The 13,744-nt window shown below is 41.4% G+C and overlaps 1 protein-coding gene across 1 annotated transcript in view; it reads right to left on the reverse strand.

The window, feature by feature from the left end:
* Nucleotides 1-13,744, reverse strand: part of TNR (tenascin R) — a 107,991-nt gene that overhangs the window by 66,992 nt on the left and 27,255 nt on the right. The window contains 1 exon segment of the mRNA XM_036757525.1: nucleotides 10,566-10,751. Within this exon segment, the coding sequence (XP_036613420.1) occupies nucleotides 10,566-10,751 (186 nt within the window).

The raw sequence follows: 13,744 nt of genomic DNA on the forward strand, positions 1-13,744 counted from the left end.
CTCTTTCCAGTTCACTAAAAGGCAGGCCACCTCCAAGTGTCCACTAGGTACCTCACTCAAGTGGCCACTTGGGGTCAGTGTTACTTCACTCAGAAAAAGGGCAAGTGAGGTCTCAGCTTGGGACCTCAGACTCCCCCTTCCCTCCCCTCGATAGCCCACAGGGCGTTGAGTCTGTTATACACAGTTTGCTGTTTGTGCAACTGGCACATCATGGGAGTGCAGACAGGGTGAAGTGAAGGAACATTAAGTGCCTTGGTCTGACTTGATTTGCCAGCTGGAGTCTGGGCGAGAATTGGGTTCCTACATGGAAAATCCTTCTTCTGTTCTGTGTCTGTGAGGAGTTCTGCTTTTTGCTTTTGTACCTTGACCTGTCTACCAATGATCCCATCTCCTACAAAGACCTTAAGCCCAGTGTGTGTGTGTGTGTGTGTGTGTGTGTGTGTGTGTGTGTGTGTATGCTTAGTCACTTTCAGTTTTGTCTGGCTCTTAATGACCCTATTTGCGGGTTTCTTGGCAAAGAAACTGGAATGGTTTGCCATTTCCTTCTCCAGCTCATTTTATGGGTGAGGAACTGAGGCAAACAAGGTAAGCCCAGGAGGAAGACCAAAAGATAACTCCTGTTCCATGGCCTTCCCCCAGAAACTAAGGGCCTTGGAATATAGCTCCTCTTCTCAAGTCCTCAAGCTAAGCTAGCAGAACCTTTCCAGGAATGTCTTTTAGTGCTTTCTCACTTTAGTAACTGTGTGCCTGAGTGTATGTGGAGAAGGTGACTCAGTTTCCTAGATAGTGGGTTTGCTGGCAACTCTTATTGGGTTTCATGGGCCTCTTCTAAAATGAAGGATGTCCTTTTGAGTCAGGGATGCTGCTGACAGGACCATGAGTGAGCCATTCACGACCTCTCAATCTATACCTACTCAGCCAATTCCTCCAGGTCACCTATCCTATCCAATAAGCATTTATGGGCAAGGCACTGGGGATAACAAAGACAAAATAGAAGAGAGCCCTGCCTCAAAGAAGGCTTCATTTTACTTGGGAGGATATTGCAAATTCTGAGATTCTTTGAAGGCAGGGACTGGATCTTTCACATTCTTCCTAAGTCCTTGGTTTTAAGAACTTCCTAAGTCCTCCCCATGGGACAGCTAGGTGGCTCAGTGGATAGGGTGCCAGGCCTGGAGTCAGGAAGGCTGTTAACCTCTCAGGTTTTGGACAAATCCACTAATTTCTCATATTGCTTGACTTCTCTTCAGTCTTTGACTCCATTAATCACCTTTTCCTCCTTGATACTGTCTTCTCTCTCAGTTTTCAGGGCATCATTCTCTCCTGGTTTTCCTCCTCCTTACATGACTACTCTCTGTCTTCTTTGCTGGCTCCTCCTCCTAAATGTAGATGTCCCTCAGGGATCTGTCCTAAGCCTTCTTCTCTTTTTCCTCTATGTTATTTCACTTGGTGATCTATTCAGCTCCCATGGATTTGATTATTAACTCTATACTGATGATTTCTCATATCTATGTTTCCTGCCCCAATCTCTCTGCTCACCTCCAGTCTCACAACTCCAATTGCCTTTTAGACATCTCCAATTGGATATCCAGTAGACACCTTAAACTCATTATGCCCCAAACAACTTATTGTTTCCTCCAAAACCTTCTTCCCCCTCCCACCTTCCCTATTATTGTGGAGGTCAAAGCCATCTTCCCTGTCCCTCAGGTTACCAGTCTAGTAATCATCCTGGACTCCTCATTCTCTCTCACTCCCTACATTCCAGCTGTTGCCAAGGCCTGCCAATTTCCCCTTTGTAACATTTCTCCAATAGCCCCCTTCTCTCCTCTGAGATTGCCACCCCTCTAGTGCAGACCCTCATTACCCCGAGCCTATATTATCACAATAACCTACTGGTGGGTCTGCCTGCTTTAAGTTGTTCCCTACTTTAGTTCTTCCTGCATTCAGCTGCCAAAGCAATTTTCCTAAAATATAAGTCCAACCATGTTGTCCCTCTATCGAGCAAGCTCCACTGGTTTCCTACAGCCTCAGGATCAAATACAAAATACTATTTGTTGCATTCAATGCCCTTCATACCATGCCCCATCCTACCTTTCCAGTGTTCTTTCACTTTCCTTTCCACTATTCTTCAATTCAGTGACACTGGCCTCCTGACTGTTGTACAAACAAGGCACTCCATCTCTTGGTTCTGGGAATTCTCTCTGGCTGTCTCCTATGCCTGGAACACTCTTTCTCCTCATCTCTGACTATTGACTTTTCTGACTTCCTTTAAGTTCCAACTAAAATCCCACTCTCTACAGGGAGCCTCCCCCAACTCCTTTTAATTCTACTGCCTCTCCTTTGTTAATTATCTCCAATTTATCCTGCATATAGCTTGTCTGCACATATTTTTTTGTGTTAGACTTTAAGCCCCTTGAGGGCAGGGACTGTGTTTTGCCTCTTTTTGTATCTCCAGGGCTTAGTACTGTGCCTGGCACACAGTCGGTGCTTAATAAATGTTTATTGGCTGATTGTCACCTACTTGCCTACAAACAGATCTCAAATGCAACTCTTTGACTGAATCCAAACTTCATAAAACAAATCCCCTTAATGAAAGGATTTGTTCTGTAAAACTTGGGCTCGGTCAAAAGGCCACACACAAGGACCTAGAAGGCCACATGTGGCCTCGACCCTGCTCTAGATTCATCAGAGAGGGGAATCTACAAAATGATGTTGGGTACTCAGGCTTCTTCTTCTGCAGATTAAAAGTATAGGTGCCTATGTGATTTTAAGGCTTTTTGTCAAGGACTGGGACAAAGGACATGTGAACAACAAACCAAAGTCAAGGTCAGAACATTAGGCGTGGGAGTCCAGGCCTTTGCCTGGAGGCTATTTACTGAGAGATGATCAGAACACAGGGATTGTGCCATTGATTTCATTCATAACCTTTTGCGGAAGCTAACATTTCCTTAGCTCTTCCAAGGGAATCTGGAGGCTCCCAAAGCTGGATCAGCGCTTCCCCTAGGGGCTAAAGACCTCTTTCCTTATTGGCCAAAGCTGGGTAAGGCAGAGAGAAATATAACCCCTTCAGAAACAAAACCATCCCTGGAGCAAACTTCTTACTGTTCTCCGCTTCTCTCTCTAAACTCTGCCCTTTCCATTCTCCTTCCCCACACCACCCCCCCTCCATGCCCAGCAGCAAGAGAATTGATAATCCTAGTAATTCTTATATTAGCAAGTAGACTGTCAGAGACCTTTCTACCCTGACTCTAATCCTTTTGTAAATCACTTAAGCTATTTGCCTTTATAAACCTCCTCATCTGTGAGCTCCTGGAGTTAATTATGTGTAGCCTTAAAAACAAAAACAAACCCACCTCCCCATGGTGATAATACAATTTCCTCCAGTATAAATCTACCCTGTTGGGAGTAGAAATTTGTAGCTGGACTAGGAGCGGGGAGGCCTGACTAGGGTTAGAATCCTACCTCTGATTTTATTTACTAGCTGTGTGACCATGGACAAATCACTTAACCTCTCTGAGGCTCAGTTTCTTCATCAATAAATGAATGAAAAAACAATTCTTAAGTGGTTATCATGCGCTAAGAGCTGAGGATCCGAACAGAAATGTAAGACAGTCCCTGCTCTCAAGGAGCTCATATTCTAATGGAGATAATTCATAGCTTTGAGACAGATGAAAAGATTCCCATGATCCTTAGGGTACAGATGAAAAACTTCTTTTCTCCATCTTGAATAAAACTCCAATTTGCCAGATGGATGGGTGGCCTCATCTAGGTATGTCTTTCCTCAAAACTTCTTCATGTCTGTCCATCCTGTGTAACTGGCATTCATCTATGCCTCAAAAGTTCTCCATAGGGGGCCCATGTAACATTCTGGAGGCAGCTGGTGGCCTTCCAGAGAGAGTGCTGGGCTTGGAGTTAGGCCTTTCACTTATGCCTTTGACATTGAGAAGCTACTAGTTGAGTAAGGGTAGTCCAACAGTTTTTTTTTATTCTTGATACTTGATTCTATCTTGCTTAGCTCATACATCTCTTGTATAATGTATTTTATACAGCTTCCCTTGTGTAATTCTTTGTTTTTAATATGTTGTATCCTGCTCACATCCACTATAGATTTCTCCATTATCCTTTGGGTGATTCTCATTTTCACTTCTTTGGAGACTATAACTTCCATGCTTTACAACATCCTAGAAAGAATATTGGTGTGAAGAAGATAGATCTTTGTTTTAGAGAGAGGCTTGGGTTCATTAAGAGAATGTTGCATTGACAGACGAATATTAGTATTAAAAAGATAGATCGTTGGTTCGGGGACAAGCTCAGGGTCGTTAAAAGAACTTTGCTACTTCCAAAGGCAAGCCAGGAAGTTCTCTTCTTCCTATTCAATTCTGAGCCCAGTTTATAAGTTAAATGCATTATTATTCAAAAGAGTTTGGCACAACCCAAGATAAACTAAGAGGGTAAAGGATGTCTATTGTCCAAACTATTGGGTGGTTGTTGTCCTTTGTGTTCAAAAAGGACCAAAATGACATCACCATGTTGGGGCCAAGGTACAGTGTAAACTGTGGCTGATCAGACTAATATGAGCTTGGAAGGTTCTACCATAGATTGGGCCCAAATAATCCATGTGAACATTTGCCATGTAGATATTTCTAAATTTGTGCATCTCATGTTTCTTTTGAGCTACTGCAATTCTGCTCTGTTCATAGAGCACAGTGCCTTCTTTGATGTGAGCATGCCATGCTGGGCAGTCCTGGGCTAGTGTCTCCCGCGTTTCACAACAGATTCCAAAGTTCTTCAGAGATCTCCAGAGTATCCTTGTATCACTTCTTCTGACTTCCGTGTGAACCTTTGCCTTGTATGAGTTGTCTGTTCAGGCAAACATATATTTGGCATTTGAACAACATGGCCAGCACACCGAAGTTTCACTCTCTGTGGCAGAGTTTGAATGCTTGGTAATTCAGCTTGAGAAAGGACCTCAGTATCTGGTACCTTATCTTGCCAGGTGATCTTCAGAATCTTCCTAAGACAATTCAAATGGAAGCAATTCAGTTTCCTGGCATGGCACTGGTATACTGTCCAGGTTTCACTGACATACAACAGTGAGGTCAGTAGACCATCAGTTTGGTAGGCAGTCTAATACCTCTTCTCTCCCACACTTTCCTTTGGAACCACCCAAATGCTGAGCTAACTCTGGCAATACATGCGTCAACCTCATCATCCATGTGTACCTCCCTGGAAAGTATTCTGCTTAGGTAAGTGAACTTATCCACAGCGTTCAAAATTTCTCCATTCGTTCATCAGAAGACTGCCTTTTGCCGTAACTGGTGGTTCCACGGATGGATAGTGTGGTGCTGGCTGGTGAAGAACCTGTTTTCTTGGTGTTGTCAGGCCAAAATTAGCAAAGTGGCAGAGAGTAAATTTGTTGCCTCTCAGCCTCAGATGCTGTATTGAGTGCAGTTGGATGAACACCCTATAGATCTTAATCACCAACATCTATCTATCTACCTATCTATGTATATGTCTGTCTGTCTGTCTATCTGTCTGTCTATCTATCTATCTATCTATCTATCTATCTATCTATGTCTATCTATCTATCTATGTCTATCTATCTATCTATCTATCTATCTATCTATCTATCTATCTATCTATCTATCTATCTATCTATCTGCCTGCCTGTCTGTCTGTCTCTGTCTATCTATCTATCTATCTATCTATCTATCTATCTATCTATCTATCTATGTCTATCTATCTATCTATCTATCTATCTATCTATCTATCTATCTATCTATCTGCCTGTCTGTCTGTCTCTGTCTATCTGTCTGTCTATCTGTCTATCTATCTATCTATCTATCTATATGTCTGTCTATCTATGTCTATCTATCATCTGTCTATCTATCTGTCTATCTGTCTGTCTATCTGTCTGTCTATCCATCTATCTATCTATCTGACTGTCTGTCTGTTTATCTGTCTATCTTTTTATCTATCTATCTATCTATCTGCCTGTCTGTCTATCTGTCTGTCTGTCTGTTTATCTATCTATCTATCTATCTATCTATCTATCTGCTTGTCTGTCTCTGTCTGTCTGTCTGTTTATCTATCTATCTATCTATCTGCCTGTCTGTCTCTGTCTGTCTGTCTGTCTATCTATCTATCTATCTCTCTATCTATCTCTAGACCTTGTACAGACATAGAAGATGAACAATGAGATAAGCTCATCTTTAAAATGTTAATAACTGTGCTACATACCTTGCTGGATTGGTGTGGGGGAAAGGGCTTTATAAAACTTACACACATACATATACAACACACACATATACACATACATATGTTATTATTTCATTTCCATTATGTTCTTCATAGGTTCATAGCTCTAGAGCTGGTTGAAGGTTGAACAACGACATTTTGCTGATGAGGAACTGAGACCTGGTGATTTATCTAGGGTCACAGAGATTCTCAGAGGACAGATTCAAACCTAGGTTTTTGACTCCAGAGGCAATAAACTTTTTGTTGTACTATGCTGCCTCCCCTTTGTCACCCCCTTTGGTTACTCACCCCTAAACCAATTATTAGACCACTTATTTGCTGTATGTCATATGCAGGTAGATTTAAAAAGGAATATGTAGGTTAATAATAATAATTCACTTTATAATACTTTAAGGTTTGCAAAGCACCTTGCTTCTCTTAATCGGGGGTGGGTAACTAGTGGTTGGTTTGGCCATTTTCCTATGTTGTTCATTATTGGACTTAAACATCTCCTTTCTCAAGTAGTCACAATCCTGAAATCTCATTCACGCCAAATCACCATGAGGCTCCATGCAATGATGAATTGCTTTTAAAACATATTTCTTCCAGCACCAATTCTAGGAGTCTCTTGTATAACTCACTTTTTCTGAATGTCTCCAAGTATCCACAAAAGCCACTTAAGGCAGCTAGTCTGTTCCCTCTGTGTTTAATTTACTTGTATTAACTTGCTTGGTCAGCATATCTTAGGTCTCCTCTCTTTTCTTTAGGAGAATGTCTGTCTGGGGAAAACATTTATTATATTTACTTTAACTGGCCTCATTTGGCAAGGTCATGGGGGAGATTTCAGCTCAAAGGAAAATGGCTTTGATTATACTATCCTTGTTTATTTTACGTGCTCGCTGCTGTCTTGTCTACCAAGACAGCAAATGCTTTTGGAGGATGCCAAGGCGTAGAGACTAGCTAAGTCAATCTTTGCAAGTCTCTTGGCAGCCTCTAGTCCACTTCTGCCATTCAGAGTGTCTCTCCCATCAAACAACACAGATGCATGTTTTCTGTCACTCACCATGATGTCATAGGATATCAGAGCTGGAAGAGAACTCAGAAGCCATTTTGGACAAATGCTTCATTTTACAGCTTTGGAAACCAAGGTCTGAAGGAGGGAAGTGATTTGTCCAAGGTCAAAGAGCACATTCATGGAAAAGCTGGAACTAAAATTCAAGTCTCTTGATTCTTAGTTCAGTGCTCTTTGAAGTACTCCATGTTTCCTTAAAATTTTTTTTAATCCAGCAGGAAATGGAAACTCTACTGAGGAAGCATGGTATGGTGGAGAGAGTGTTGGAGTAAGGAAGACCTCGATTTGCCACAGAGGGTTATTTTTTTGGATTGTAGATCTGGATTTGGAAGGGACCTTAGAGCTCCTCAAATCCAATTCATTCATTTTATAGATGAGGAAGCTAAGGACCAAAAAGGATAAGTTACTTGCCTCATTTACACCGGAAGTAAATTTCAGAGTCAGGCTTTGAACTTAGGATCTCTGACTCCATAGCCAGTGCTTTTTCTACTCTGCCACACTAATTCAATAGTTAATGCATCCAAGGCAGAGGAGACAAGGACACAGTATGTTGTTAGTCTCTCCCTCCCATTCCTACCTTCAGTGTTTAATCTTTTCTGCTTTGTGACATATCTAGGCTATTGATGGAACATGCCAGGTAGGGGTACTCTCCTTCCACTCTCACACATTGCATTTATTTATCTGTGGTGCCTAGATGACAACAGAGACGTAGTCCTAGAGATACAGGAAGAAAACTGAATCACCTGGTGGCATCCAAGCCCCAGTTCAAGCATGCTCCCTGGAAGTAGCTGGTAGAACATGATCATGATGGGGCAGAGAAAGCATAAAAGGCACAGAGGCAAAAAGAAAGAAGAAAATTTTACTTAGAGAGCTGGGACAAGTTCTCATCAACAGACTCCCTTTATTCCTTCTCACTCCACTTCCTATTCCTTCCTATTCCCACCATGGAAGCAGAGATGCCTTGATGGGGTGAACTGGTTTTGGCTATTTTCCTCAGCCTAGGGTAAGCGGGTTATTATGGTCTGAAAACATTGACAGCCTTCCCTGTAGGGATGCTTGTAGGTCTGTGTGGCATGGGGACTCTTCAATGGCAATGTTGGGGTTCTGCTTCCCATTGTCTGGTTGAGTGAGTTGCTGTATTTCCCTTGAAAGATGGCCTTTTTGGTCTAGAGTGAGAGAGAGTGCTTTTTCTGTGTTTTTCCATGAGAGCAGAGGTCCCTTATAAGGGCTTCATTAGTCTCTGTCTCTCTTTGGGAAATGGGGAAGAGGCATGAGCTGGTCAGATTACTAGAGGTGGGCACTTTGTTGTTGTTCAGTCCTTCAGTCATGTCTGACTCTTCCTGACCCCATGGACCATAGAATGCCAGACCCTTCTCTCCTCCATTATCTCTCAAAGTCTGTCCAAGTTCATATTCATTGTTTCCACCACACTGTCTATCCATCTCATTCTCTGCCATCCCTTTCTCCTTTTGCTTTCATTCTTTCCCAAAATAACACTGGGCACTAGACTAGGCTACATAGGCACTCATCGGAGAGTGTTAGAATTATCACAACCTCTGATACAAATATTCCTGGAAGAATAAGGAATGAGTTAGAGTAGAGCTTCTTAATTTGGAGTCCAAGGACCTCTCCCCCACCCAAAGAATCTTTAGTGGGTCAATGAACTTAGATAGGAAACAAAACAAAACCCTACATCCTTATCTTCACTGACATTTGGTTTCCATTGTAATTTTACATATTTTATTTTATGAATTTAAAAGCATTCTTCTGAGAAGGGGTCCATAGGCTTCACTAGACTGCTGCAGAGGTCTGAGACACACAAAAAGGCACAGATCCCCCAGCTTAGTGGGTATTATCAGGAATACTATGGCATGGACTTGGTGACACAAATCTACTACTGAGCCCTTCTGTTTTCTGTGCCTATAATCTTAGACACTTTGTAACAGATCCTGACACAGGAGACTCCCTTAGTCATATAGACGTTGTAGAGTAACGCAGAGATGTGTGAGGAAAGCCACAAACAAAAGATACCTGGAGCCACAATAAAATATTCTTCCCTGGCTCCTTATCTTTCAATTCGTTTCAATGGAGTCACTTAGCAACAGAGTAAGGAAGGCTAGATTTACACATACCAACATAGGGATTATGCTTCTCTTTGATCTTGCCTGCTGTTTTCAAGCAACCTCAGAATGGGAGAGGGGAAAGTGGTGGGGGTGGGGAGAAGGAAAGGGAATAAGCATTTATATGGTGCCTATTAGGTGCGAGGCACTTTGTCCTCACAACAACCTTGGAAGATAGGTGAGGTACTGTTATCCCCCTTTTTCAGTTGAGGAAACTGAGGCAAACAGAGGTTAAGTGACTTGCCCAGGGTCTCACAGTTAGTAAATGTCTGAAGTCACATTTGAACTCAGGTCTTCCTGAGTCTAGGCCCAGCTGCTATCTATCTGCCTTTAAAACATGGGGGAAAAGACAGGGGTTGTCCTAAGGGCTACGGGTGCTCATAGCTACTGCTTTGCTGTCCCCCGTTCAGCCATCCTGGCTTTCTTACTATGATGAGAGGATATAGGAACAACAGTAGAGTGGAAAGAATACCAGGTCTGAAGTCAGGGGATCTGTGTCCAAATTCCATTTCTGATGCATGCTGCCTGTGTGACTTTAAGCAAATGACAACCCCCCTGGGTCCAAGTTTCTTCACTTGTAAAATGAAGACGTTGGACTATATGGACCAGTTGGACTAGTTCTTTGAGGTCCTTTCCAGCTCTAAATCCATGCTCCAATCATCTCTATACACTTTCCACTGTTTATAACCCTCTTACCCAGGTTTTCATTCCCTATCCGCCAGATCAATTACTTCCCTACCCATCCTCCATCCCCAACAAATGCTGTGAAAAGAGAGTAAGTAAACTTAGCAATTGTCATCATACACAAAAATGCCCAAACAAATGGGACAGGAATTATATTGGTGAAACCCCCTCCCCCATAAAACAAGGCCTCCAGCATCTATACTAGTGGATACATCTTCTGAGAGGTACTACTTGTTCCCAATCAAATGAGCAAATTATGTAATATGCTAATACAAATTCTGGCATTAATTTTACTCATTCTTTTAAAACATTGAAAGCCTTGGATTGACCTGCCTGTTCTACACAGGAAGAGTTAGCTAATTTTAGGGAACCTTTGGGCATCCGATGACTAACAAAGATCCCAGTAGTATCCCCAGGGAGTGAAGGGCTTCAGAGGCAGGGAAGACATTACTCACTGGTAAGGGTGGCTCTGGTGGTAGGTCCGGAATTCTTAGGGGCCATCAGCTCGTGGTACTGCTCACCCGCCAGGGTGCTGTATACCACCTTGTACTCCTGAACCTCAGCCTCACTGTTGTCCCATTCGAGGTCCAGGCTGGTTGCCGAACGGGAGCCCACCCGTAAATTCTTGGGAGCATCGATCTCTGCAAAACAGCAAAACAACCATAGTGACATCATTTTATGTTTCCATGGGGCTGCAGCCTTTTGGCTACATCTGGAGTTCTATGTGTGATTTTGGGAACCTCTTTTTAGGAGAGATGTTGGCAGATTGGAGCCAGCCTGGAGAAGGGCAGCCAAGAGGGTGAGAGAACCATAGACTATATCCTACAGATAAAGGGGGTAGTGATGACTAGCCTGCAAGGGAGGTTAGAGAGGGGATATGATAGCTTTCTTTCAATATTTGAAGGGTTAGCGTATGGAAGAGAGATTAGGTTTGTTTTGCTAGCCCTAGAGGAGAGAACCATGATTAATGGGTACAAGTTGTAAAGAAACTGGAGAGACAGATATTAGTTCCACCCAAGAGAAAACAACAATAAAACATCCTAACAATGAGAGCTCATCTAAACTATCCATTTAGGCTGCCTTGGGAGGTAGTGTAAGGACCTCCTTCCCTGGAACTCTTGTAAGCTACTTGAGGGCAAGGATTTGGTATGTGTGCTTAGCGCAGTGCCTACCATATGTCATGTGCTTGTTAAACGTTGGTTGATTGCTTCTTAGGGATGTCATGGTCTAACAGTGAAGAGACTACTAGATCTGGGGTCAGAGAATGAGGGGTTGAGTCTCCACTCCATCACTTATTACTTACGGACAATCCACTTAATCTTTCTGAGACTCATTTTCCTTTTCTTTAAAGGAGTGTTGGAAGAGATGATTTTTAAGCAGAGATGTGCTGATACCAGCTCTAATTTGCTCTTCAGAGTTGATTGTCAAATTTTCATTGTGAGCATTTATACCACAGAAATTGACAAACATATATATTAGGACTTGACTGATTGTATTGACTGGCAAAACATAAGAATGTGATCAAGAAAATGTTTGTAATGCAGATTAAACTAAAATGTGTGGAGTGGTTTTGGAAAGCCCCAACCTCTTTGTCTGTTAAGCCAAACTCTGGTTTTGGTGGTTAAATAATCACCAGCCCACTCCTGCCTCTAGGATCCCCTTCCCACTTTAAATCAGTAATCCTATGATATAGCAGAGGAGATACAGCTTTGAAGAGGTAATTTGGCCCAGTGATTTCTTAAGGTCCCTTTATATCAAATGAAATTATATGTGATAATATTTTGCAAACCTTCAAGTGCTATATAAATGTTAATCATTATTCCATCTCTAATATAGGAAGTCCCGGAGCTTGTGTTTGGTATCTTAAAGTGAGGAGCCTTTAAAAAATATAACCTGGTAGAATGGCTAAACAAACTTCAGTAAGTGAATGTAATGGAATATTACTATGTTGTAAGAAATGACAAATATAAGAACATAGAGAAGCAAAGAAAGACTTAAGTCAAACCGATGCAAAGTGAAGTGCACAGAGTCCAGAGAACAATATGTATAATGACTATAACAATGTAAATAGGTATAGTTGTGAACTGATCTAACCATTCTGGAGAGCAATTTAGAACTATGTCCAAAGGGCTATAAAATAGTACATGCTCTTCACCCTAGCAATACGACTACTGAGTCTGTATCTCAAAGATATCAAAGAAAAAGGAAAAAGACCAAAAATATTTATAGCAATTCTTTTTGTGGTGGCAAGGAATTGGAAATTGAGGGGATGCCCATCAATTGGGGAATGGCTTAACAAGATGCGGTGTATGATTGTGATGGAATACCATTGTGCTATGAGAAATGATGAGCAGGATGGCTTCAGAAAAACCTGGAAAGACTTACATGAATTGATGCAAAGATTTACATGAACTGATGCAAAGCGAAGTGAGCAGAACTAGTAGAACACTGTACACAGTAACAGCAATATGGTACAATGATCAACTGGGAATGACTTTGCTATTGTCAGCAATACAAAGATCCAAGACAATTCTGAAGCACTTATAATGAAAAATGCTATTCACCTTCAGAGAAAGAACTGATAGAATCTGAATGAAGATCAAAGCATACTTTTTTAAACTTTATTTATCTTGGGTTGTTTTTTCTTGCTCTGTGTTTCCTTTCATAATATGACTAGTATGGAAATATGTTTTTCATGACTGCACATGTATAACCCTTATTGAATTGCTTGCCTTCTCAGTGGTAGGGAGAGGGTGGGAGAGAACTTGGAACTCAAAATTGTAAAAAACAAAAGTTAAAATTGTTTTTACACATGAATGGAAAGTAAAATATTAAAAGAAAAAAGAAAAGAACAGTGTAAATAGAAAGAACCACCTCAAAACAATCAAAAGTGAATGTTGAAAAATTAAAATGCACAAGTGTGGCTCTAAAGAAGAGAAATGAGAAAAAACCTCCTCCCTATTTCTTTGCAGAGATAGGAAGTCCATGGAGGTGGTACTCACACTTGAGACTTTTTGGATGTATTGATTAATTTTTGCTGGTTCTCTTTTTCTTTAAAAAGAATTATTTATTACATCAGATGGCTCTTTAGAGGAGAGAAGAGGAAGGATACTATAGAAAATTCTGAGTAAGAAAACAAAAGATGTCAATAAAAATTTATTTTAAAATTATGCTTCACAGGGAGAAATGGAGTCTCATTCTTTATAATGAAGATATCTCCCATATTAGTGTCCAAGGGCAAAAATCATGAACATCACTTACAGTCTAGAGGCATCAGCTGTCATTGGAAGAGGTGACATTCCAATACTATTAACAATAATGATATGATTATGAATTTGGTGATAAAACAATACAATATACAAATTGTACAAAACAATAGCAACACTTACATAACACTTCTATGGTCTGCAAGATGCTTTACCCATATTTACTTATTTGTCCTCCCAACAAGCCTATGAGTCAGGTTCTATGACGATCCACATTTTACAGATGAGACTGAGACACATCTCAGTTTAATGACTTGCTGACGGTGACATAGGATTAGAGTAGTTAGAGTGAGTGCCTGAGGCAGGATTTGAACTCAAGTGTTTCTGAGGTCACATCCTGTGGTCTATTTACTATACCACCTGGCTGC

Source organism: Trichosurus vulpecula, chromosome 4 (assembly GCF_011100635.1).
Source record: "Trichosurus vulpecula isolate mTriVul1 chromosome 4, mTriVul1.pri, whole genome shotgun sequence".
NCBI classification, from domain to species: domain Eukaryota; kingdom Metazoa; phylum Chordata; class Mammalia; order Diprotodontia; family Phalangeridae; genus Trichosurus; species Trichosurus vulpecula.